Here is a 27773-nt window from a genome sequence, read left to right as displayed (position 1 = left end):
GAAAGTATTTTGAAAATGATGAGGCAACATATGTACAAGTGTGCTTGATACAATTGATACGTGGATTGTCATAAGAGCTATAAGAGCCTTCAATAAAACAATGTCTAAAAAGCTAATAAGGGACTATAGTAGTTACATACATCTTTTGTCAATTGGAGACTTGAGTGAAGGGGTGGAGTTAAGCCTGTCAATCAGGTCCCAGACTGATGACCTCATTTGGAAGCGGTAAGGACACAAATAGCTCCCATGGAGCTACACTGATAGAGCCAGAGCCCTGCATCTGGAGGAGCCACTGCCAGCACCGAGATGGCGCTGCTGTCACTGAGTCCACAAGATTTTCCACCCACTGATTTGTAGTCATCCTGCATTTGGCATCATTGCATGTGTTGCGTGAGTCTGAAAAGGAATGTATAGGTTGGCATCAGACATACGGACTAATATCGGACTTAAGGGCTTGATCTGGACTGGGCTGGGATGTTTTCTCAATGTTCAATTGCTCTTGTACATAAAGTTCTTTCTTATACACCCATGAGTCTGCCTGAATTTGTTTCTCTAGTCTACCTGGACTAACACAGGGACAAAGGCATGCTCTTTGGATGCTCTTAGAGGTAAGCATCAATTAACTGCATAGCTTTACATTAGCATTTTAATGGAGGGGGGTGGTAAGATGTGCTTGTGGAGGACATTCCTTTCCTGGAATATGTGCCTTTGGGCACTTTCCACATCTCTGTGTTGGCGTGTGGAACCCTGTGTCCACAAGTGCTGGGAGCAGGCCACACATATTTTCCTTCAGGTTCTGTTTCATTGACTGAGAGTTTAGAGGGAGCTCTGTCAGTAAGAGCGTGGCCTTTGGGATTGTGAGGATCGCCTGTGATGCGATACAGTGACTTGCACCGTTTGTCTCTTGCATGTGAGGTACTCCCTTTGAGGGCTTGGGTTATCCAAAATGAACACATTGCCCATTCTAATGTGTATGTGTTACAGGAGGTTTGCAGGTCTCAAGTACTATAAAACCCTATTGTTGGATAAATGCACTCTTCTCCCCCTTCTCGCTTCTCCCAAGAATGGAGTCATGTCCCCTGTGCCCAGCTGTCTGTCTTCTTTAATTGCACATCTTGCTCATTCACACAACTGCCCCTTGGACCCATTCGATTGTGGGGTCTGGTATCCCAAATTATGTGAGCAGAGTTAATGTGCATAATTAATTTGAAGAAAAGATCAAAACCAAACTCATTACCATTGGGTCAATTCTGACTCATAGTGACCCGATAGGACAGGGTAGAACTACCCCTATGAATTTTTGAGACTAATTCTTTAAGAAAGTAGAAAGCCTTGTCTTTCTCCAGCAGGGCTGCCTGGTGGTTTTGAACTGCTTCTTTTGAAATTCTGGTTTTGTATTTAGCAGCCTAAAATGCATAACAACTACTGGAAGAACTGTGGGGCTGGACCCACACAACATCCTGCATGACTTTGGAGGAAAATTTTATTTAGTTAGCATAAACAGAAATGAAGTCTAGTCCCAAATCCTAAATTAGTTATTTTATTTAGGACAAGTACTTTATTTTATTTATTTTCACGTGCTTTATTTTAAATATTCTTAATCATTCCCTCCTTTTGATATCTTGAACATCCTATGATCATTTCCAACAAGGACGTTTCTTCTGCATTCACTTGGTAATACTTTTAGGTTGCTACTTACTACAATACATATGGCAGTTATATAATCTCCTGTCAACTTGAGTGAAGGGGTGGAATCTAAGCCTGTCATTCATATCATAGCCAATGAGGCCATGTGGGCATGCCTTCTCCTGAGGATTCTGGGAACTCCTGTCTTCTTCCCTGGAGGTAGACACACTTTCTGCTTCTTCTTCCTGCTGACAAGCCACATGGAGTTATGCTGATGGAGGCAGACCCCTGGAGTTGGAGGAGCCATGTGGAGACCCACACCAGTACTTTGATGCTTCCACTGCTACTGGATCCACAAGACTTTTTACCTACTGGCCTGTGATCTTCTTGCATTCAGCATCATTGCATGTGCTGTGTGAGTCGAAAGAGAAATTTATGGACTAGTATCAGACATAAGGGCTAATACTGGACTTATGGATTTGATCTGGACTGGGCTGGGATGTTTTCTTAATATATAATTACTCTTTGGTATAAAGCTCTTTCTTATACACATATGCATGTCTATGAATTTATTTCTCTAGTCAACCCAGACTAACACACTGATCTTTCAAAGACTCCTGACCCCATATGCTACTAATTTTTCTTGACAGTTTATTAGGCATTCTTAAAAAATAATTAGGCATTCTTGGAGGCTTTTAGTAGCTAGACCATATCTCTAGTAGCTGAGCTCCAGTAATCCTCTTCAACATGCCATGGCTAGACATTCTATTTCCCTGTTTGGACGTGAGGGAATTAAGAGAGTAAATCATATTAGAAGAATAACTTGGCACACAAACAACTACTTTAGTGTCTGTGAATACATTCTGTTATGTGGTAGGAAACAAAAGTTATTCCCCAGGCGTCCCCCATAATATATGCCAAACCTAAGCCTCTAACTGTGCTCTTGGAGGTCAGCTGCTTTAAGGGTTATCTGCCCGAAGGTTATGAGCTGTCTAGAGCAATTAGACCCTATAGCCCAGTGGTTCTCAACCTTTATAATGCTGTGACCCTTTAATACAGTTCCTCTTGTTGCGGTGACCCCCCCAACCATAACATTATTTTTGTTGCTACTTCATCACTGTCATTTTGCTACTGTTAGGAATTGGGTGACCACTGTGAAAGGGTCGTTTGACACCCCCCCCACAGAGGGGTCTGGACCACAGGTTGAGAACCTCTGCTATAGTCTGTCCCACCCTAATTAGAGCCCACTCCCCTCTGATAAGGATAATGGTTGGGTCCCCTGAAGGAGAGCCCAAAGACATCTAAGGTCAAGCCAGCGAAGGGATGACCAAGGTTAGGCTGCCATCTTGACTCTAGAGTCCACCCAGGTTGTTACGCGTATGCCTTCCCGTCACATGTATGACTCTAGTGCCTCCCCTTCCTATTGTGTACAATCCCTAGCTTGTCCCCTTCCTGTTGCGCGGGTGCCTATTATATAATCCCTTCCTGTTACGTAAGGGCTTGCAGGCCCCCTGAGTATATATAAACCTTGGTTAGAAATATATTCTCTGTGTGTGCAGACCTGGCTGCTGAAGTCATGACTGTCTGGGAGGTGAGCAATTGCATGCTTTATCTTGTCTGATGTCTCATTAATTTTACCCCTCAATTACACAACTGCCCCTTAAACCCATTTGATTGTGGGGCTGGTACCCCAAATTATAAGAGCAGAGTTAAAGTACATAATTAATTTGAAGATAGGATCAAAACCAAACTCACTTCCATTGGGCCACTTCTGACTCATAGTGACCCTATAAGACAGGGCAGAACTGCCCCTGTGAATTTCTGAGACTAATTCTTTATGAAAGTAGAAAGCCTTGTCTTTCTCCAGCAGGGCTGGCTGGTGGTTTTGAACTGCTGATTTTGAAATTCTGGTTTTGCATTTAGCAGCCTAAAATGCATAACGATTACTGGAAGAACTCTTACTTCATTTATTTATCTATTTATTTTTACTGGAAGAATCTTATAGCTGGATGCAAATTGCTCGCTTGGCAGTGGTCCTAGAATTAATAATGACAGCAGAGGCAAGGTATAGTATAAAATGGGTAAGGTTAAGAGGTCCGAGGGAGCCCTGGTGGTATAGTGTGTAATGTATTGGGCTGCTAACCAGCAAGGGCAGCCGTGTGAAGCTGCCAGCCACTCCATAGGAAAAAGATGAGGCTTTCTAATCCCATACAGAGTTGCAGTCTCAGACCACCCCCCAGGGCAGTTTTACCCTGTCATAAAGGTTCTCTGTGAGTCAGAATGGAAATTGGTTGGACGGCAGTGAGGCTAGGTCAGAATTAGAGCACCACTGAGGAGTAACCAGTAATGGTTAAGTTCGCCGATTTGGTGAGCCCCTGAGTAAACTTGACCTAGGTATTCTCATGCTAGCAGGGACAGCAAAGAGCAGCAACGTAAGCAGAAAACCTAAGGAGATTGTCATCGTGGAGAAACACAAGTCAAAAGAAATGAACAATATATGGTGGTTGTAACAAAATGAACTTTGGCAATGACGGGCATAAAAAGAGTCCAAAATGGTCACTACTCAATAAAAGGGTAAGTGTGGCAGTCATAGTCTGTCACCTGTGAAGGGGTGGAGTCCAGCCTGTCCATCAGGTCACAGCTTGATGACCTTATTTGGGAGGTGCAAATGAAGATAAATAGCTCACTGGATGCCAGATACAAGCTCACTCCTTGCAGGACATTCCTGTTGACAAGCCACTTGGACCCTGATAGAACCAGAGCCCTGGAGCTGGGGGAGCCACGTGGAGACCCACACCAGCACTGAGCTGTTTCCACCACGATTGGATCCACAAGACTTTCCACCCACTGGCTTGTGATCTTCCTGCATTCAGCGTCATTGCATGGCTGTATGAGTCTAAAGAGGAATTTATGGACTAGTATCGACATAAGGGGTATACTTACGGACTTGATCTGGACTGGGCTGGGATGTTTTCTTAATGTACAATTGCTCTTTGCTATAAAGTTCTCTCTTACATGCATGAGTGGCTATGAATTTGTTTGTCTAGTCCACCTAGACTAACACAGTGAGCTACATGCTGACAGCTGGGTCTGCAGACTGGTGACATCACAATGTTAGGATAGAGCTGGTTCTATAATCAGCAAGCAAATTGGCTAGGACTGATGCACAGATCTTAAAACACAGATTTCCTAAGAATGTGTAGTGCAGGTATTTCTTGAGATTATCACATTGTGTTAACATGGTAAAAATAAGTTGAAAATAACTTGCAACCATGTTTTCTGAAAATATCCTGCCTAAAGGAGTCTCAGACACTCATCTGCAGCTGGGCCTGTCTGGGAACAAACTAGGAATCCTGCAGCTGCATGCTCACAGAAGAAAGATTTTCTTAGTCGGCGCAGGAATGGCACCTGGTCTCAAATGCTAAATTAGCCACCCTACTTAAACCAACTACTTTATTTTACATGCTTTTGATCAATGGCAAGCACTGTAGTCAGGAAGGGATAAACTGATGAGCAGAAATAGCGCCATGGTACCTGCCTTTGGGTTATTCTCTATTGAGTTCCCTTGAGCTCAGTAATTAACGGTGCACAGGAGCTGGTTCAGACTAGCTTTTGAGACCCAATTGTGAAATTTTCATTGTTTTTCCAGCCTGTTCTTAAAATGCTTATTATTAAAATCAAATTCTATCAACTTATAATTAAATTATATTAAAATAATAAATATTCAAACCGTAAGACTTGAATATGGTCTACTTATTACATTTTTGTTGTCTGGTACCTTCATGTTAGTTCTGACTCATGTACAACAGGAAGAAACATTAAATATTTTATATTTGGTATATCAGTGGTCAATTTGTGAGGTTTCTCGAATGGGTAATACTTCAGTTCTTGCCTTCACACAAGAAAGAATTCATGCCGAAGCCCATTTGTAATCCAAGTGAACCTTTTTTTTTTCCAAGTGAGTTTTTATGACAGGTGAGAGAAGTTTTCAGGTTTTACAGTCTCAAAAGAGTAGACGCTGTTTCAGGGAAGCGTGCCAAGCTGCGTGGAAGTTAACAACTGGACACAAGAAACCTCATGGAACAGCACACCCACATGTGCAGAACTGAGGCCACAAGTGCAAAGAGCACCATACATGTGCGGGCACAGGAACGGGGTTAAAATAGGCTGACCCGCCTGGAGCCAGGGTATTTCAAACTTCTGGCTGGGGAGGTGTAGGTGAAGGTATTGGTTAGTTCCTTTGGCTGAATGAAGCCCACCTAGATGATGTCATGAGCCTGGGCCTAATTTGGGCTGCCCAGAGTACTGCCCGCCTGGCTTGGGGCCTGAATTGGAGCATGCTCAGTTAAGGGATGCTCAATTCCTTCCCAACCTATTCTAGGCGGCCTTTGCAGGCATGAGCGGGACAACTCCCTGTCCCTAATCTAGCTACTTGACAAATGGTATCATGTAGTGAAAATATGAGAACTTTTAAATAACCCCATGTTCAGTACATCATGCTGATAACTTGAATCAGTCACGGGGAAGAATTTATACTATGGTGTCATGGTAAATCACCCCCTAACAATATCACGGGTCTGTAGGAGCAACTGTACGGTGACAATATAAAAAGATTATAGTAATTTTATAGCGAATAAGAGAGGAGAGTCAGACACATTTCATAGTAGCATTCTCACTGCAGCCCCTCTTGGTCGTCCACATGGGGATGGAAGACGAGAAGATGAGGGCGAGATTTATTTTTAACCAAGGCTTATTTATACTTGGGGGTGTGCAAGCCCCCTGATTTCAGGTAACGACATACATCACAAGAAGAGGCTGTACCATAGGCAATACAACAAGGGGAGAGGGATGATCTAGGGGTGTACATGCAATAGGAAGAGGAGGGATTAGGGGTGCACATGTGACAAGATGAGCAGATCCTAGATTCAAGATGGCAGCCTGACCTTGATCATACTTTTTTTTCCTGTGATATCTGTCATCCCATTGATCGCCAGGGTTGATCATACTTGTCTTATTCTGAGCTCTACAGGGAAAGCAATCCACTGTCCTTACAGCAGGGAGTGAGCCTCACCTACAGTGGGATAAACAATAGTGTCTGATTACTCTGGATGGCTGAATGCCTTCAGGGAGACAACATCTAAACTGCGTGCTTCCGGGTGTGCGGCAATCATTTACCATTAGTTGCAAGCAGTGTCCTACGTCTGACATATATTTGGGGGAGACCAGCTGGAAGAAGTCTTTATATCCCACCCCGTGGAAAGTGATACACACCACAATTAGCTCTCACCTTTGCAGGATTCTCAAGCTGGGTTGTTACATACAAGCACAGCACTGAAAAAAAAATTAAAATTCTTTGAGGGCAGCAATAGAGGGAAAATATTCGACACCCAACTTTCTCCTTATCTAATTACTCCCTGCAAGGCAGAGAACTGGCCCTGTAAATACTGTAACTTCTTATAGGAGTAGGAAGTCTCTTTCTTCAGCAGAGGCTGGTGGTTTTGAACTGCTGTTTTTAACTCTTAGCAGCCCAGCTTGTAACCTACGCTACCGGGGATGCCCTGACCTAATTAAGACATCTACGTCTTATTTTGTCTTAACTACAAGCTTACTTTAAAACAAGTTTTAGAACAAATATTCCTTTCTACACCCAAATCCTCTAAAGCAGCAGTTCTCAACCTGTGGGTCGTAACCCTTTTGATGATCGAACAACCCTTTCACAGGGGTCACCTGATTCCTAACAGTAGCAAAATGACAGTTATAAAGTAGCAATGAAACTAATTTTATGGTTGGGAGTTCACCACCACATGAGGAACTATATTAAAGGGTCACGGCATGAGGAAGGCTGAGAAACACTGACCTAAAACAACAGCATAGCATCCCAGCATTCTGTTCGAACAGCTGCGTCTTGGTGGACACTAGGTGCTGATGAGACTCAGTAAGTGTTCTTGATGCCGTCCCACTGCGTCTACTCGATTCTGACTCATGGTGACTCCTTAGGGCCGAGTAGAAACCCTCGGGTTTTGGAGGCTGTCGATCTCTGTGAGAGTAGAAAGCTGCCTTTTTCTGAGTGGCTGATGGGTTCACAGTGCTGCCCTTGGGGTTAGCTCAACACCTAACCCACCCAGCCACCAGGGCTCTACCATTATTAAAAATAATTAAAACTCAAACTGAAACCTGAGGCTTATCCTGAGCCGTGAGTCTACATGTACCTAGGGAGGGATAATTCTGAATTTTTAAAAAGGCAAATGGATCAGGCTTACTCTGATAGTTAAGGTTTATTGTGCCAAATTGACCAATGAACACATGTGGGATTAATTGAAGGGCAGAGTGATGAATGGCTCCTCCAGCCTCACCTTTCTGGTCTCTTGCTTTCTGATGGTTGGACCAGGGTGCAGTTGCCTTAGCCAGTTCCCTGATTCAGCTGGCAAGGCTAATAATTCCTGCCAGACATCCCCGAGGAGAAGCCAACATGGACCTATCTTGATGCAGCCATATGGAGACCCCTGCCAGCGCTGAGATACTTATCCGTTCACTGACTCGGGTCCCCCCCCCCCCCCCCCCCCGCAGTCAGCTTCGTTGAGTGTGTTTTGTGAGTTTGAGGACTTTGTAGGTCAGTGTGGGACATAGGGGTTAATGTCAGACTTATGGGCTTGGACTGGGTTGGGATGCTTTCTTTTTTGGGGGGATGCTTTCTTAATGTACACTTACCCTTCATATAAAACTCTCTCTTATAATTAGTGTCTATGAATTTTGTTTCTAGTCTACCCAGATTAACACTTACCAAGAGGAGGGAGAATAGAAGACCATCCGTGCTGATCTGGGCAGTTTGGACTCACCAGTCACTCGGAGGGAGGGAGACAAGGCTTTTTACTCCTGTCAAGAGTTAGTCTTTGGTGGGGAGGGGGAGTGGGGAGCCAACAAACTCAGGGATGAGGAGCAATAGGAGATCTAAAATTGATGGCAAGGAGGGCATACAATGACTGGTGAGGTTTGATCAAGTGCAAAGTATCCTAGAGTGTGGGAAACAGATGGATTTCCCCCCAAGCTGTCTCTCCCAAATATATGCCAAACTTAGCTGCTTGCAAATGACTATACAGTTGGAGGTCATCAGTAGATCAGGGGTCATTCTCTTTAAAAGCTATCAGCCATCTAGAGCAAGCATACACCACTGTTTATCCCACAAGTAGGACCCACTCCTTTCTGATAAGTCTGTTTCCTTGTAGGAGACCCCAGAGAGCCAAACCCGCCCAAGGATGACCAAGGTTATACTGCCATCCTAAATCTAATATCTGCCCATCTTGTCACATGTATACCCCCAATCCCTCCTCTTCCTGTTGCATATATGTCCCTATACCACCCCCTCCCATTACTGTATTACCTATAGCACAACCCCTTCCTGTGATGTATGTCCTCACCTGTAATTAGGGGGCTTGCATGTCCCCAGAGAATATAAAAGCCTGGGCTAACATTAAATATCTCTCCCTCCACGTGAACCACCAAGCAGGGCTGAGGTGAGCACGCTACCATGAATTGTGTCTGACTCCATTTATTTCAATACTTCTATCTCTCATGCTCTCTATAACTTTACTATGATCTTTAATTATTATCGCTGTACAATTGCACCTACCGGACCCGTAATGATGTGTTAGGGGCTGGTTTCCCCTTACACTAGAGGAATTATTGAAAACCAATTGGAAGGTGAGCATGATAGTGGGATAAGAGGAAGGTGAAAGAAAATAGAGCAAAGAAATAGGAGGCAAAAGCTATTTATAGAGGTATAGCAATAGGCATGTATCTATGTAAATATACTAAGTTATAAGGACAGGGATAGAGACCAATGTACATATATTTATATGTTACGTATTACCAGATGGACTTTGGGCCTCTACTCAAGGCCTCCATAAACACAAGAACATTTTGTTCTAATAACCTGGCACTCTTTGATACTCACCTTTCTGACACAATCGCTGAAGACACAATGGGCGCAGAAGCAAATGTGGTGAAGAAAGCAAATGGTGGCAGCTTTGCAAAGATACAGCACCTGGGGCAGCAGTTCTCAACCTGTGGGTCCTGATACCTTTGGGGGTCAAACGACCCTTTAACAGGGGTCACCCGATTCATAACAGTAGCAAAATTACAGTTATGAAGTAGCATTGAAAATAATTTTATGGTTGGGGGGGTGGGTCACCACAACACGAGGAACTGTATTAAAGGGTCGTGGCATTAGGAAGGTTGAGAACCACTGGTCTGGGGTCTTAAAGGCTTGACGTTAAACTAGCAGCCATCCAGCAGGGCAGCACATAAGCCCACATGGAAGAAAACACACCTGCTTGTGTGATCATGAGGTGTCTAAGGGATCAGAGGTATCCAAATATCCAAAACAATTATATTGATGTGAATAAGGGGGTTGGAGTAGAGACCCAAAGCCTATCTGTAGACCATTGGATATCCCCCCACAGAAAGGTTATAACCAAGGGATGATTCAAGGTGCAGTATAGCACTGACAAACACATTCCTCTAGTTCCTGAATACTTCCTCCCCCCCCCCCACCATGACCCAGTTCTGCTTTACAAATCTGGCTAGAGCAGAGTACACACATTGGTACAGATGAGAGAGCTCTGGACACGTGGAATTCAAGACAGATAAACCCCTCAGGAACAGTAGCAGTAGAGATATGAGGATTAGGGGGCTGTGGGGAGGGGGAGGGGGAGAAAGGAGGAACCCATCAAAAGGTTGGATATATATATATTCATCAAAGGGGACGAATAACAGAAATGTGGGTGAAGGGAGACAACGGACGGCGTAAGATACTAAATAATAACCATATATAATTGATCAAGGATTCATGAGGGCGGGAGGGGAAAAAAGAGCTTATATCAAGGGCTCAAGTAGAAAATGTTTTGGAAATGATGGCAACATATATACAAATATGGTTGATACAACTGATGTATGGAATGCTGTAAGAGCCCCCAATAAAATGAATTTTTTAAAAAGATAAGTCTGAGAAACCCACAGAGGCAGGACTCCACTGTCCGCTGGGTGGCTGCGGGTTTAGCCTTGGACCTTTCAAGGTGGCGGCGGTAGGCCTGATGTCCGGACCTTGGGCTTTCGGGTGAGTGGAGCGCCTCGCTGGGGCCGGCCAGCTGCGCGTCGTCCTCGGGTAAGAGCCAGCATTCCTTCGTGCGTTCGTGGACCCGCCGCCGGCCGCGCGGACACCGCTCCCCCCCCCCCCCCCACGACCGCGGTCCGCGAGCGCAGAGGCGGGGGCGCGCGCGTGACGTCACGGGGCGTGCCGGCGGCGGCGAGCGAGCGTGCGGGCGGGCGCGGGGAAGGTGTGCCGGGGGCGGCCAGGGGGCGCGGCGGCGGGGGCCGGGCGCGACGTCACGGGGCGGGGCCGCGGGCACGCCGGGGGGTAAGCGCGGCGGCGGCGGCGGCGGCGGCGCTCAGAGGCGGCGGCGCGCACCGGGAGCAGCTCCCCATCATGTCTCTGAGGAGCAGCCTCTGGCGTTTCCTCCCGACGCAAGTGCATGCGGTCCTGAAGAAGTCCGTTCATTCCGTGGCTGTGGTCGGAGCCCCGCTCTCACTGGGCCAGGTGAGGGCCGGAACGTGGCAACGGAGGGGGAGAGCGGGCTCGGGGCAGGATCCCCGCCCCCTCGAACCCTCAGAAAGCGGGGTGGGGGTGGGGTGGAACGGGGCGGCGGGGGGCAGCCGGCATGCTGCGGCGATTGGGCCCCGGGGCGAGCACCTGGGGGCGAGCCTCGAAAGAAGACGGGGCCGCAGGGAGGGCTTGGAGGGCGCCCCGGGGGGGGGGTGCGGGCCGGGGTGGCGAGCTGGCGGGTTTCCAGCGGCTTTCCCCCCAACGAGCTAGAAAGCGGTGGGTCCAGCGCGCCGGGGCGGAGGGAAGGGGAGCGGAGGAGGTGGGAAGAGCAGCCCGAATCCCTGGCGGAAAATAGCGGGAGAAGAGATGAGAGAGAGCGCCCGAGGAGGGTTTAAGGATCTCAGGGTCCATCTTCTCAGAAGGAGCATTAACCGGGAAGAAAACTGGAGGCAGCCCCCAGCGCTGGAGGGCGGGAGGGGCTGCTTTCCGTAAAGAAACGCTCTGGGACCCGGGAGCCATCCAGCTCCGCGTCTGGCTCACGACGTCCCCACCACCTACTCGGACCTGGGCATCCCACCCACCAGGAGGGGCTGGAAAAGTTGATTTCGTTCCAGCGAGGGACTTGGTTTGCACTCCTCCGCGGTGTCCTTTGTCCTGCAAGTGTTTGAGGACTCGACCAGACCCCAGAGCTGGAAGTAATAGGAGGAAGGCTGGTGCTGGCACAGGTTTACAGAGGAACCTGCCGAAGATGATAATGTAGATGTGTGTGTTTCTCTCCCCTGCTCATCTTTCCTCATGTCCAAACACCTTTCTGTGACAGAAGAGAAAAGGAGTGGAGAATGGCCCGGCTGCTGTAAGAGAAGCTGGCTTGATGAAAAGGCTTTCCAATTTGGGTAAGTGACTGGATGATAACTAGATGTCTCCAGGGCTGATAGCAGGCCGGTTTAGGAATTGTATCCTTTGGATCCAGGAACTGCGATGATAACAGTCTACCACCTCTCCCATCCTTGCTTTTATTCCAGCTGCAGTTTAAGATCTAATGGGATCTTAGGGGCAGTATTTGGAAAGCAAGGAGGTAGAGTGAGGCAGAGGCTGGAACAGGCTGCTAGTGGCTGCGAAGTGGTGCCGAGAATACTAGCTTTAATTGCACAACTAAAATCACACCCTAAAATTTGAGGTTTCCTAACTCACTCATGAGGTACTCATGATTCATCAGTCTCACCAACTTCCTCTCTTCATTTCCTCTGAGGGGTTTACTGTAACTAATGTTCCTCCTGTTCCCTGCTAATGAGAAACACCTGGGTGACATGTTGATGATCCAGATTCCTGGGGTCCTCCCTGGAAGACTGGGCCACTAGGTCTGAGGATCCAAACATGGGCCATTTTCACAAACACAGCAGGTGATCAGAGGTAAAACTTGTGTCTTGTCATTAGGACCAGAAGTAAATCTGACCCAAAGATAAGTGTCACCTATATAGTTATGGGAGAATCCTGTGTTTAGCATTCAAAAAACAGGGCACAAAGTGTGTCCTACTATGCAACCCAAGCATTTCCAGCTGCTGTTCAAGTCCTCTGTCTCCACATGAGGACTTTTCACATCTCTTTTCTGGGCCATACGTGCAAAAGGTGTGGCTGCAGGGGGTCTGTCCATCCTGGGACAGTAGCACAGAATCTAGTTCACCTGCAGATTCTTTTCCCACCCACTCCGAAACCTCATCTGCAGATCACGCATCTCTTTCGAGGTTCGAGCATCTATGTCTCAAACACAGAGGCATACCCAGGTCCCCGAAATCACTTGGAGTTGAAAGGTCTTTCATACACTTCAGCTTCCATACGGTGTCCTGCGTGGAATACTCATGGCCTTTTCTCTGTTAAAGAGCTGCAGTTCCTTCTTCATTAGCTAGCATCCCTTTCTTAATCATTTTGATTGCTCTCCCAAGTTCATTGCCAAAGACGAAAGGTAAACTGCTGTGAGTTAGCATCCTTTAACGGTGTCACAAGTTATGAAGAGAGTTTGATTCCTTCTTATGAAAGAGGGTACTTTTCCTTTACACCAGGTTGTACACACTGTCTTGAAAAGAATGATTATTCTTGGAAGACAACCATGTCTGGTAGGCTTCTGCAGCCCCTCTGATGGACTAGCGCAGGCATGTTCGAAGTGCTTTACTGTCTCAAGCTTTTGTTGTAAGGGACTTCTGACAAGAAGCAGTTTCCAGCCTCATACACAGGAGACATTTATAATAAATAGTCAGCTAAGGTTGCTGGATGGGGGGGGGGGAGGGGCACATTGGAGCCGCTTCTCTCCCTCTGCTTTGTACACATTGTCAGATGGCCCAATAAGCAAGGTAGGCACAGGTTTCCTTGTATTTGTTTACTAATCTTTGGTGAACAATTTCAGTTTTTCGTCATGTCCGGTCCAAATTCTGCTTCTAGGTCTGACTAGAACCTTTTTCCCAACCCCACAGCACCTTTCCACAGAATCAAAGCCTCACCAAATTTATAATCCCTACAGGTGTCAGGTACCCTGTAATCCGGGTAAGAAGAGCAGACTCACTTGTGCTTCCTTACACATCTGCAGTAAACAGTCTCACTTTGCACCATGTCGTGTGGAAGTGTTCACTACAGATTAGTAAGCCCCTGGGTGCCTTGCTTATTGGACAATCCACCCAGCCTGTACACTTCTTTTCTTGTCTTTTTCCACTCCAACCTCTATTTTTCCAATTGTTTCAGTGCTTCCATTTATATCCTTAGCCGGTAGTGAAGTGGCCTGAGGTGGAATCTCGCTGCACAAGAATAATGTGGCACTCAGCAGATTTCCAGAATGTGAATCTAGGAATATGCTGGAGGAAAGTTCCAGGCGAACGTTCCATTGCTGTTTTCCGAAGCAGTAGCAACATAATCGAAGTCCTTAGAATCTTTTCAGATCAGTAGCATATGTCAAATTTTAAGAGAGAAGACCTATTGAAAAGTAACTTTTCCCAATCTCTTTGTTCCTTGACTTGTGCTTTGATGCCACAGGCTGCCTGGACTGCCAAGGCATTAGTTTAGCTGCCATTTTTTTCCTCGATGACTGTATTTGACCCGATGTCCGGGTTTGTTTCTTCCCTTGGCTTTAGTAAGAAAATTTAGTGGTTCTGCTTTGATGTAACTACTTATTTGAAGGATACACAGTGGACCGAACAGTCTCACTTATTTTTTGCCTGCTAACCAAAAAGTTGGGGGCTCAAACCCACCAGAGGCTCCCCCGGAGAAAGGCGAGTCAGTCTGCTTCCATACAGATTGACAGCCTCCAAAAGGATGGGGGCAGTGAATCAGAATGAACTTGAAGGCACAGGCTGTAAGAGAAAAGAGGCCTTGCTCGCACGGCATCTGTTCCTGATTACAGTTAGCTGTGAAGCCGTGCTAATGTGTTTGCCCTTTTCAGAAGTAGAGGGAGTCTTCTGTGGGTAAAGAGCTCCAGCCTGATATTAGCACTCGAGTTCTTTCTCTGTAATTATGGTAGCTTGACCCAGCTGTGGCACTGAAAAGGGGACAGCTACGAGGACAGCAGTCCAGCTGAGCTTGTCAGGCTCAGGGTCCCGGAGTGCAGGAAGTCAGTTGGGAGCTGTTCTCTGCCTCCTCAAGTAGGCCCGTGTGTGCCATCGAGCTGGTCCTGACTCAGCAACCCAGAGGATTTCCTTGAAGGTGTCTTTCCCGAGCCAAATGACCTTATCTTTCCCTGTGAAGCAGCTGATTTGACCCACTGGCTTTTCTGTAGGGAGATGAGTGCTTAACCTGGGTGCCAGGCTCCTTTTAACTAGGCTCAGGGCATGCATTTCTTTATTTTCGTCAACATGTTACTGTTTTTCAGGTGCAAGCTCACAGCAGGCTGGTTTCCCATTCGGGCTTTCACACAGCTGTACTATCATGTCAGTTGCTAGTCCTGCAATGTTAGGACTCTCCTCCCTCCCTCCAGCTTCCCTGCCCCCCCACCTCATTTTTGCTTTTGATCTCCTATAGGTGATTGTTCTAAGGAGTACATTGTTTCTAGGTGTTATCGTTTATTTTATACCTTTGGGAATACCATCAGACTCAGGTTAATTCTCCAATCCAGTGGGTCTGTTTTTTCTTTCTCTCTTTCTCTCTCTCTCTCTTTTTTGATTTTGAGTTTTGTTCTGTTTCCCTCCCATTCTAACTAGGAACTTTTATTGTGTCCCTGGTCATTGGTTGGTAATGGTCACCAGGTGGCATCCAGCTCTTTGGTCTCGGGTTGGAAGCGGCCATGTTCTACGTGGGCCATTAGTCCTGTGGGCTAATTGCGTGTAGGGTCTTTGCTTTCCTCACTTTCCTTTGCTCCACCATAGAAGAGACCAGTAGTTGTATCTCAGCTGGCTGCTCTCAAGTTTTTAAGACGCCAGATGTTACTTCTCCATCTGGGGTCTATGAGGGTGGCTTCAAAAGGTTCATGGAAAAATTCCATTATCTTTCAAGTCCATCTTTCCACAAACTTTTTGAAGCTCCCTTTCAGAACAATGTTGGAACTTCTAGGCCAGCTGACCTACACGATGGCACCTATCACCAACATTTGGTGCTCTATCAAGTAGAACAGGAATCTCTGGCTTGAGACCTCTTGTGACCCAAGAGCCTTGTCTGCTTCTGGAAGGACTGCTGATAAGTTAATCTGAGGTCATTATTTAAACATGAAATATGAGAGTTCTTTGCTTGCAGTAGATCAATATGAAGGGGCTTCAAACAGTACAGGGGAAAATGGAATTAAAAGATAACGGCATTTTCCATGGACCGTTGGAAGCCCCCTCTTAGGTGAATTCAGGGTTCTATATTTTGATTTAGTGGTTGTTTGGGAATATTAACCATCATGAATTTAGCCTAGCTTCTGCCCTACCCTCCACTGAAATTGCCATGAGCATGCTCACGGACTTGCTAGCCTTTATTTTAGTATGCCTTGCTGTCGCATCATTGACCACATGAATATTGAAGCTTGCTTCTGTTAGCCAAGGTACTTGTCTTTCTTGGATTCAGGGAAATAAAGGGTCCCTTTATCTTCTTGAGCTGCAAATGTTGATGTTCTGTGTTCTGTCTCTGGCATTTTCTCATATTTGGTCCCAAATAAGCAAACTCTTCAAGTTATAGTCAACTAAATTGGCCCTTCTAGCCATAATTCCTTATGTGATACTCTACTTGTATTACTTATTTTGGTATTTTTCTTTAAATTGGCTTTCAAGCTTTAAAATGTAGCATGCCCCTACAGTAAACCATGAAATGTCAGGCTTATTGTGCTAGCTTTTTTACCTAATGAATTTTGATTTTAATAGTTTTTACCCTTTCATGTTTGTCCTTTGACCACTACTGTAGGAGAACAAGACCTCATATTCAGACAGACTGTAGAGACCTCTTTTAGTAGGCTCTAAACGAGACAAGACTGTCATCTGGAAAGAGGGAACCATCAGTAAGAGGTTTGAGCTGCAGTGAAGTGATTCCTAGCCATGGGATAATGGTCACCAGAAAATCATTGGGGCCCGGTCAGTTCATCACTGAACTGGCAGGCAGGTAGGACCATCATGGGGAAATGTACACAACTGTAGATTTTTAAAGAGTTTACAGGATTGGTTCTGGGGATTCGACCATGTGGTGGTCACAGCCGTGACATAGCCACCAGGACCCCAGCCTTTATGCAACATGTGGCTAAATCATTAAGGACAGCCCGGAAAAGTGCCCTAGTTCTTCATGTAATCCCGAGCAAAGCTGCCTGCCCTTCCCTGAGTTTTCTGGGCAGTGTAGTCTTTTCAAACACATTTGGCTTGAGGGCACACTTGTTGTATTGCCTCGTTAATGATCAGAAAGAATCTAAATGGAGTTGGGGCTCTCCGAACTGTAGCCTTTCACAAACCTAGTGCTTTGGCACTGGGGCGCCAATATACCACTAGTGGTATGTGTTTCACTAGCAATCCAACAGGATGAAAGCCAGCGAGCGCCATCTAGTCAATTCTGATTGATTCCCACTGCCATCCGTCATGTCCAACTTAGAGCGATGCTGTGGGACAAGGGTTTCCAAGACTCTAAATCTGGACAGGAGTAGATAGTCTCATCGTTCTCCCATAGAGAAGCTGGTGGCTTTGAACCACTAACCTGTGGTTAGCAACCCAGTGTCTACTTCACTCTGGCTGGAAGGTCGCTATGAGTCAGGATTCACTTGACGGCAGAGAGTTTGGCAAGTATCTCAACTTTTTTTTTTTTTGAGCCGTGAGACATTTATTGTGGGAATCTGAAATTTGGATAAATTGTTGAATGTTTTCCAAGAAGCCTACAGAGGGGAATTTGTCAGTGTTTTATTATTATTACTTCCGTAATATGTTAACAGCCGTATCATTAGAGAGGGGTGAGAAACCAAACAAAACAAGAAAGTCAACCTCTGAATCCTGTGGGGCTCTAGGCTGTGTGCAGGTGAATGAATAGTCTCTATCTGACATTGAGGATAAGCTGCAAACTTTGGTCAACTTAGAAGACTTAACAAACCAGTCCAAAGAAGTGAAAGACAACCAAACTGCCAACCAAACCAAAACACATCCCACCAAAAGCAAAACCAACCAACAACAACAAAACACTATGTAATAGCTTTCTTGATGCATATACAGTAACTACAAAAAGATTTCATTTAAAAAAAAGTATTTTTAAAAAAACCACCACCAAAACAAAAACACACCTTCTTGTAATTCTCTAACTGCCAAGCTAAAATTCTCACATAAAAACTGCTAAAAAAAACAAGGGATGGAATCAACAAGACTGCTGGAGCGGACAGTCTTTTGATCTGGCTCAAAAAGTCCCATCTCATTTTTTTTACAACTTGACCTATGTTCCACAAACAAGCATTATCTCAGTAAAATCTATAGAACAAAAAATTACCTTTTTAGCTTGTTCTAAGTGTGCAGTTGATGACAGTTATATCCAGCATATTGGGCAAAGCATCACCCTGATGTCTAAAACTTCGTCATCGCTAAATTCAAACTCAGTATCCTTAAAAATAACTCCCCGTTTCTCCTCTTCCCTGGCCCCAGTAACCACTAATGCGCATTGGCCTCTATGCACTTGGCTGTCGTAGGTTTTTCATGCGTGAGATCATGTAAGAGTAGTGTATGTGCTATGCTGTCCATTTCACTCACCATATTGTTTTCCAGGAACATCTGTGTCATAGCAGTCTCGGGACTTCGTTTCTCTTGATGTGGCGGTAGGTGCTGCTGAGTCGGCTCCAACTCCTAGCAGCCCTGTGCATCAAAGAAGGGAACATGGCTCTGCCCTGCGCTATGCCCGCAGTTACTGTTATGCCTGAGCCCGTTGTAGCCGCCACAGTGCTGATCCATCTTCTCTGGGGCCTTCCTCTTTTTCGCTGTCCTTCAGCCTTCACCAAGCATGATGTCCCTCTCCAAGGGCTAGTCTCTGAACAGCTGAATTGTATTCCCTTGTGAGTGTGTGTGCCACTTTCTGTTTATCATTCATCTGTTGACGGACACTTGGGTGGCTTTTACTTTCCGGTTGTGAGTATTGCTGCCTGAACACTGATGTGGAAGTATCTAGTTGCATCCTGATTTCACATCTTTCATGTACCTTTCTACCCAGCAGTGGACAATGCCAGATCATAAAGTACTTCTCTTCAACTCTGTTCAACATCTTGAGCAATCACTATAAGCTTTTCCAGAAATTGCCATTTTACATCCCCATAAGCAATGGACAAGTGCTCCAGTTTCTCCATGAACACATGTGATATTTCATCTTTCTTCATACTAACCAAACTCCTTTGCCATCAAGGCAATTACAACTCAAACCAACCCAGAAAGACAGAGTAGAACTGCCCACTTTGAGTTTGGGGGACTGTTAATTCTACAGGAGTAGAAAGCCCTATCTTTCTCTTGCAAAGTGATGAGTGATTTTGACCTGTTGACCTTATGGACTGCAGCCCAACACACAGCTGCTGTGCCACCAGCGCTCCCTGAGAATAGCCATTCCAAATTTTGAGAATAGGGGTAGTAGTAATGCAAAATCCCAGCTGGCTACTTTGTAGAAATGGATATACCGATCCTCAAATTCATATGGACAAACAGGGACCCAGAATAGCCAAAGCAATTTGGAGAGAAAAGATCAAAATTAAGACAGCCCACACTAACCATTTCAAACTTATAAATTTACCGTGATTTTAAAAATTTTATTTTAGTTTTTTTCCCCAAACCTACAGTAATTAAGACTGAAGTACTGGCTTGAAGGAGGAACATAAAGATAGATTAGAATTGAAAGCCCAGAAATAAGCCTTTTTTAGAAAGGGACCAAGACAGTTTTCTGGGGGAAAGAATACTCCTTTCAGCAAATGGCAATGGAACTTTATATCCCTATAGAAAACAATACATGTGTATGCATGGATTGTGATAAGAGTTGTATGAGCCCCAATAAAATGATTTTAAAATAAATTAATAAAAAGGTCTTTGCAACAACAACAAAAAAGAAAATAATACATTTGGATCTCACAACAAAATAAAAGTTAAAATATATCCAAGCCCTAAATGTCATGCTAAAGCTATAAATAAAACTCATAGGAAAAACCTAGAAGTAAATCTTCCTTTCTGGATTAGACAATGATTTCTTAGAGATGACATCAAAAACAGAGGTAACAAAAAAATTAAAAGCAACCTAATTTGGCTTCATCAAAATTAAAAATTTATCCGCCAAAGTTCACAATCAAGAAAATGAAAAGATAGCCCACCAATTTGCAGACAATATTTGCAAATCAGACAAGGTGGATTTTATCTTTTAATTCCATTTTTCTAATAAGTTTTTTTTTTCCCAAAAAAACTCTTTTTATTGGGAGGTAATACAGCTATCATATCATTCCTCCAAGATATTGAAGCACCTTTGTGCATCTGATAAAAGTCTAGCATCAGGATATGTTAAGAATGATGAGAACTGAACAATTAAAGGATAAGTCAATTTAAAAATGGGTGATGGATTTTAATAGATACTTTTCAAAAAGATATTCAGTAAGCACATGGAAATGTGTTCAGCATCACTTAGTCATTGGGGAAATTAAAATAAAAACTACAGTAGAGATATGACTTCACAGCCACCGGGATGGCTACAATCAATAGGACAGACAGTACCAAGTGTTGCCCAGTATGTGGAAAAATTGGAACTCTCATACACTGGAAATGGAAATAAGATAACTATTTTGGAAAACAGCTGGCATTTCTTAAGTTTAACGTTATATGATCCAGCAATTACACTGGAATTGAAAATACATATATTCACATCAAAACTTGCATATGGACGTTCACAGGAGCATTATAATTGAGTCAAAAAGTGGAAATCAGTGGAATGTCCATCAATTCACGAATATGCAAACGTGTAATATGCCTATCGTGAAATACTCAGCCACATCTGACCCACCTGCCACCCTCCTGGGCTCCATGCAGCCCTTTAGACGTTTTTGCAGTGACTTTGTTTCCCTTCAGACCCACCTTCCCTCTAGCCTTCCAGCACATGGCTCCCTCTGCTATCATTGCAATGAGCCTGATTTCACTTGTCTTTAGTCTTCTAGTCTCTACTACTTAGTGGACACGGCGACATTCCATTTATCTGATACTATAATAAACTACTCCTTCCTCGTTGTCAGTTTTAATAGAGACTATCATTATTCTTTCTAGTTAACTTTTAAAAAAATTTATTGGGGGCTCGTACAGTTTTCATCACAATCCATACATCATTATGTCGAGCACATTTGTACCTTTGTTGCCATCATCATTCTCAAATCTAGTTAACTTTTTGCTAGATAATTTCTTTCACCTCTTAAATGTGTACAGGATTCTGCCCTAGGTCCTCTTTATCCTGCCTTGGTTGGCATTCTTCATATCAATGGCTTACTGTTAGATGTGTATTGAGGTCTCTTAAAGCTGTATCTCAACACTTTCTCTTTTCTGTGCTGTAAAACCAGGTAGATTCTATGTATCTTTATCCCACAATTGTTAGTTTACTGCACTTCTGAGGCACATGTGTTGCTGTGATGCTGGCAGCTATGTCACTGGTATTTCAAATGCCAGCCGGGTCACCCAGAAGGCACAGGTTTCAGCGGAGCTTCCAGACTATGAAGAGGAATTGCTGGCCACTTTGGAGGAATTAACCACTGAAAACCTTATGGATACCACTGAAACATTGTCAGAGACTGAAGGCCAAATAAATAAAAGCAGAACATTGTCCGAGATTGTGCCAGATGAACCTGTGAGGTCAGAAGACAATGAGAATGTAACAGGAAGAGCTGCCTTCTCAAAGTATAGTCGACCATAACACCATGAATGAAGTAAAGCTTATGGGAGTAAAGTCTTCGGGATAGTCAATTGCTGACGGGGCACAACTCAAAATGAGAAGAAACAACTGTAAAAATCTAGTAATCAGAACTTGGGATGTACAATGTATGAATCAAGGAAAATTGAAAGTTGTAAAAAGTTAAATGGAACATATAAAGATTGGTATCTTAGTTATTAGTGAGCTGAAATGGACTGGTATTGTACTCAGAAAATCCCATGATTTACTATACCAGGAATGACACAATTAAGAGGAATGGCTTTGCATTTAGTATCAAAAAGGATACTATATTGAAATACAGTGTTGCCTGTAATAGGATTTTATCTGTCTGCATTCAAGGAAATCCAATCAATAAGACTTACTCTATTTATGTACCAACCACTAAAGCTAGTGATGAACAAATTGTGTCAACAATTGTACAATTATGCTTGATCTAATTATAGAATGTTATAATGTCTGTAAACATTCCCAATAAAATGATTTTTTTTTAAAGAGGAAAGAAAGAAAAGATCAGCATGGATGCCAGAAGAGACTCATACTTGCTCTTCATTGTTGAGTAGCTCAAGCAAATGGAAGAAATGAAGAACTGAACAAAAAATTCCCAAGGGCCACTCAAGAAGACAAAGTAAAATATTATAAGGAAATGTGCAAAGGACTAGAGTTAGAACACCCAAAAGGTTGAACATACTCAGTGTAGCTTAAGGTGAAAGAACTCAAAAAAAACCCCAAAAACCTCGAGTTGCCCATATTTTGGAAGATCCTGTGGTCAAAATATCTACGATGAAGGATTCACCAAAAGAAGATGGAAAGAATACAGAGTCATTGTACCCCAAAGAGCTAATTAACATTCAGCCAGTTTAAGAGTTCGCATGTGTACCAGAACCAGCGGTACTAAACGAAGAAGTGTAAGTTGTACTGAAAGCATTAGCCTAAACCAGGAAGTACTGGAATACCCATCGAAATGTTTCAACAAGCTGGTGAACCACTGCCAACACTTGGCTATGCCAGGAAATTTGGAAGACCGCTCGTAGGCCAACTGACTGGAAGAGATCTGTATTGTAAAGGCGGACCAACAGAATGCTCAAATAAGAGAACAGTATCATTGATAGCACATACTGAACTCACCCAACAATGGTTGTGGTAGTACACTGACAGGGATTTACCAGAAGTTCAGGCCAGATTGGGAAGAAGACATGGAGAAAGGGATATCATTGCTGATGGTCAGATGGATCTTGGGTCGAAGCAGAGACCATCAGAAAGATGTTTACTTGTGTCTTATTGACTTTAGAAAAGCATTTGACCGTGTGGACCATAACAAACTATGAACAGTCTTGAGAAGAATGGGAATTCCAGAACACTTCATTGTGCTCGTGCAGAATCTGTGGATCAAGGGGCAGTTCTGAGCCGTCTAAGGGAATATTGCATGGCTTAAAATGAGAAGGTGTGCATCGGGGTTGTATCCTTTCACCATGTTTATTCATTCTGGATGTTGAGCAAATTATCAGAGAAACTGGCTTGTATGAAGAAGAATGGGGCATCAGGATGGGAGGAAGGCTTATTAACAACCTGTGATGCGCATGTGTCACGACCTTGCTTGCTGAGAGTGAAGAAGTACTGGGAGCACTTGCTGATGAAGGTCAAGTATACAGCCTTCGGTGTGGATTACAACTCTTCCTCACGAAGAAAAGATTGAACTTGGCAAGGATTTTGTCTTCCTTGGGTCCACAACCCATGCTCATGGGAGCAGTGGTCAAGAGATCAAATAACGCGTTGCCCCAAGTAAATCTGCTACACAGACCTCTTTAAAATGTTGACAACTAAGGATAGTACTTTCAGGACGAAGATGCACCTGACCCAAGTCATGGTATTTTCATTCATCTATGCGTGTGAAAGGTGGACACTGAATAAGGAAGACCAAAGAAGAATCAGTGCATTTAAATTATGGTGCTGCTGAAAGTCTAAGGCATAACTGGGGGAGAGAGGGAGGAGGGGGAAACTAGATCGCTCCATTCCTGACTGTGGGAATAGCAACATGGATTTATATGATGTTCATCTTTGGACATGAATGCTGCTCTGTGTCATGATCTCTGTTAGACTAGTGATTGTGTGTTTTTATCTTTCATTATTATTTTTTGGTGTTTTTACAAGATATGCAGGACAGATAATCTTACGGAGACAGCGGCCAACTGACAGTTCCTGGGGGACATGGGAAGGGAGCCAACAATGACAGGTACAGGGGAATAGTAAGTGTTTTAAAAAAGGACTGCAAGGAGTGTGTAGCTTTTCTGTTTGACTAATTGAATCGTAATTGAGCAGAATTACTGAGGTGAATGATGGTCAAACATAATAGAGGTATAGGGGGGAAAGCCCTATATTTGTGTGGGTATATGTATATTTGTTTATAAATGTATGTATGTAAATGCAACAACGAAGCAGACGGACTTTGGGCCTCTACTTAGTCTTGCCTCAGTACAAGTACGATTTGTTTTAATAACGGGGCGTTGTATGAAATGAACCTTCCTGAAAAAGACAAAATGGGCACATTAGCAAATGTGAAGAAAACTGAAGGTGCTGGCTATCTATCAAAAGCTATAGTGTCTGGGGTCTTCAAGGCTTGGAGTTAAATAAGTGGCCATCTAGTAGGGAAGCAACACAGTCCACATGGAAAAAGCACAACAGCCTTGTGTGATCAGGAGGTGTCAGTAGGAAGTGTTACCAGAAGTTCAAAAATTACACAACCAAATCATTATGAAGGGAGTGGATATAGTGGAGACCCAGACTCCACCAGCAAGACAGCTGGACAGTCCCTCTCAGAAGGGCCACACGGCACTGATGAATCACATAATTGTCCTTTAATTCTTTAAGATTTCTTCCCTTTACTATTAAGGTCTTTATGCGATGTACCTCATTAATCATGTTAGATTTGCTGTTCACTTGTATATTTAAGATCAATTTGTACACGGTAGATAAGATAGATGACGCCTTAGTGACAGTGACAGGAGTAACGGTTCCCTGAAGGTGTGGGAGGGGGGCAGTTGATAGCATTGATGATTGTATAACTCCACCTAATGGGCTTGAACAACAGGACTGTATGGGAAGGGAAGGGGATATATTAGGATGAGTAAGATATGTCAAGAAAAATATTTAAATAAATTATGGTGCTGGTGAAGAATACTGGACTGCTAAAAGGACAAACAAATCTGTCTTGGAAGAATTGTAGCTAGAATGCTCCTTAGAATCAAGGATGAGGAGTCTTTGTTTCACATGCTTTGGATGGAGAAGGACATCAAGCTTGGTAGAGTGGAGAGGCAGCGAAAAAGAGGACGGCCCCACAACACAACGAATGGACACAGTGGCTGTAATAATGGCTCAAACAGGAATAATTGGTAGGATGATAAGGGGCCAGGCTGTGTTTCATTCTGTTGACAAGGTAACTGAGTTGCAAACAACTGATGGCACCTAGCAACAAGAACATATTTTCAATTTTTACTGTGGAATTGTTGAACCTGACAAAAGAGAATAACAATGAGCTAGATATATCAATCATGCACCATCAGTCAGTTAATAATTTCCATCCATTTAACTGCCCTTAACTCTACCTCCAGACCATTTGAAGCAAATCACAAGTATCATTTGTAAATATTTCAGTATGACACACACGATACTGCTCTTTTGAAAATGGCACAACCCTTGTTCATGTTCACTTCCTGTGAACGCTATGTGCGTGCGATGCAGCGCTTGGGGCACCTTGTATGTGCAAAGATGCTAGATCTTTGAAAGGTAAGAATTCGTTAAGGTGTAAGCCACCATAGTATTATTGCCCCTAAAATATATATGATAATATTAAGTATCCCCTCATGCCCATTTGGCACACACCTTTTCTTTAATGTTTGAAGTGGGATCCAAATAAGGTTCTTAGTGATTATAGATTAAGACCTTACAGTGATAGGCCACTCTTTTTTCCCTCCTTTTAGTTTGTAGAAAAACGAGGTCATGTGTGGAATTTCTATCAGTTTGGGTTTTGCAGAGAGAGCTTCCCTGTGGTGTAGTCTGACCTGCTCCTTTGTCCTCTGTATTTCCTGTAAGCTGGTCATCAGATCAAGATCCCTGGGCAGATTCGGGTTTAGTTTTTATTTCTTTTGGCAAGACTACTTCCTAGGTAATGGTGTACAGTTTCTGCAGAAGTGATGTTATCAGCCACTGAGATTGCCTGTGATTGATTCATTAATTGTTCCCATGTATTTTCAACGGTGATGCCTCTTAGTGAGTGCCACTGTAAGAAACACAACCGCTGGAGTTTTGAGAAACAGCAGTTTGCATTTTCAGTTCCAGAAGCTAGAAGTCTGCATTCAGGCATCCGTTCTAGGGGAAGGCTCTGTCTGCTCTGGGTAAAAAATACTTTTCTGGGGGTCTGGGACCCCAAAATTCTGTGGGTCCTCGGTGAACTGGCTGTCTCCTTTGTCCTTTTTCCCTGTGACTAATCCTATTTAAAAAAAACAAAAACGATTAGGTTTAAGGCATACCCTACAGCCAGATGGCCACCTTAACATTACAAAGACAGTTCTGCTTCCAGATGGGCTACATCCCATCCAGGGTGATAGTGGACCAGATTTTTAGTCATTTATTTTGGTGGTGGTGGTGGTGGGGGCACACAATTCAGTTCGTAACAGTCTCTAACAACTCACTGCCAACACGTCCAAAACTGAGCTTCCAGATGTCTTCTCTCCACCTCCCATCCCTTGTTTTTCCATCTCTGGTAGTGGCAGAGCCAGAAAGCTGGAGGGCAGACCTTCTGTCTCGGCCCTTAGCTCCTCTCTCTCTCCCACTGCATTCTCTCTACAGCTCCTTCTAGGGTCCCTTCTCCAGACCAGTCCCTTTCCCATACTGCTACCAGACCACTAAGCCTAAAATGCAGGTTTGATTGTCATTTCTTTAGTAGATTCCCAACACACTCCGGATCTGGGCCCTGCTCCCTGCTCCTGCCTTACTCTCTACAGTCCTCTTGAAGGCACCCTGGGCTCTGGGGAGCTCCAAGCTGTAGTACCAGGAGCCTTTGCTGCTGGGTAAGCCCTGCTGCCTTTCTGCCTGGCTAGTAGCTGTTAAGATGTGGATAGTGTCTCTTCTGAGAAGTCCTCCTGGCTCTTTGTGAGTCTGAGTTAGCATTTTCCCTCTCCTCCTACCACACTGTGCACAACCATATCACAGTTCGCACTGCTTCTCCCACCTCTCTCCTTACGTGCTGTGAGCTCCTGGAAGGCCCTACTGCCATGTCTCTTGAACTCCGTGTGAAACACAGTAAGTACACAGTAAATTTGTGGGAGGAAGACGGGGGACAGAACATCACAGCTATCTCCTATCACTTCATTCACAACTGTACTGATGGGCTGTTCTTCAGATAACAGTTTCTTTTCTCTCAGAATGACTGGCTACATAATCCCCAGATTGTTAGGTATGCAAGGCTCAGCGAATTAACTGCCCTACGTCATCAAACTGTTTCCAGTTCAGTACCTGGAGAAGGGTATCATGCTTGGTAAAGTAGAGGGGCAGGCAAAAAGCTGAGACCTTCATCAAGATGGATGGACGCAGTGGCTGCAATAATGGGCTCAAACATGACGTGTTATGAGGCCGACACAGGACCGGCGGGGTTTTGTTCTATTGTACGTAGGGTCAGACTCAACACACTCAACAACCACAACATCAAACTGTGTTAACTCTTAGCAAAGTGGTTGGCTACCATTTGATGACTTTATTTATACTAAATGTTAAGTTACAGTGACCAGTTAGTACCCTTTTTTTTTTAAACATTGTAACCAAGACGAGCAGCTAATAATCACTTTTTTTTTTTCAAATAAGGCTGCTCTCTGGTTGCTTTAGGTAGAGGCTATGTAATTGCTTTATCAAAATAGCACAGTTAGAAGTCAGCACTCAAGAGACTTTTATGGTTGGTTTGAACAACTTAATTCATGCTTAAATTTATTATCATTTAGAATGACTAATCTCTCTTGGTATTGAAAGTGTTAATAAGGCAAGTATGGTAATAATATTTTGAAGACAGAATTTTCTATGCTTTTTATCCCATACCCACATCCTCCCAAGAGACATGAGGCTCTGAATAAGAAATGCAATACCTTTGTGACCTGCCAATGAGTCAGAGCAGCAGGAGGTGTTTGTGGCCAGGGTTTTCAGAGTTGGTGTTTAGAAATTACACGGT

General features: G+C 44.1%; 1 protein-coding gene across 1 annotated transcript in view; it reads left to right on the top strand.

The window, feature by feature from the left end:
• The first annotated feature begins 11057 nt into the window (after nt 1-11057).
• Nucleotides 11058-27773, top strand: part of ARG2 (arginase 2) — a 29599-nt gene continuing 12883 nt past the window's right edge. Inside the window, exons 1-2 of the mRNA XM_075530503.1 lie at nt 11058-11218; nt 12045-12117. Coding sequence (XP_075386618.1) covers nt 11108-11218; nt 12045-12117 — 184 coding nt within the window. The 5' untranslated portion in view covers nt 11058-11107. The remainder of the gene's footprint in view (nt 11219-12044; nt 12118-27773) is intronic.

The sequence above is a fragment of the Tenrec ecaudatus genome, chromosome 14 (assembly GCF_050624435.1).
Source record: "Tenrec ecaudatus isolate mTenEca1 chromosome 14, mTenEca1.hap1, whole genome shotgun sequence".
NCBI classification, from domain to species: domain Eukaryota; kingdom Metazoa; phylum Chordata; class Mammalia; order Afrosoricida; family Tenrecidae; genus Tenrec; species Tenrec ecaudatus.
This window is presented reverse-complemented; position numbering and strand designations above follow the sequence as displayed.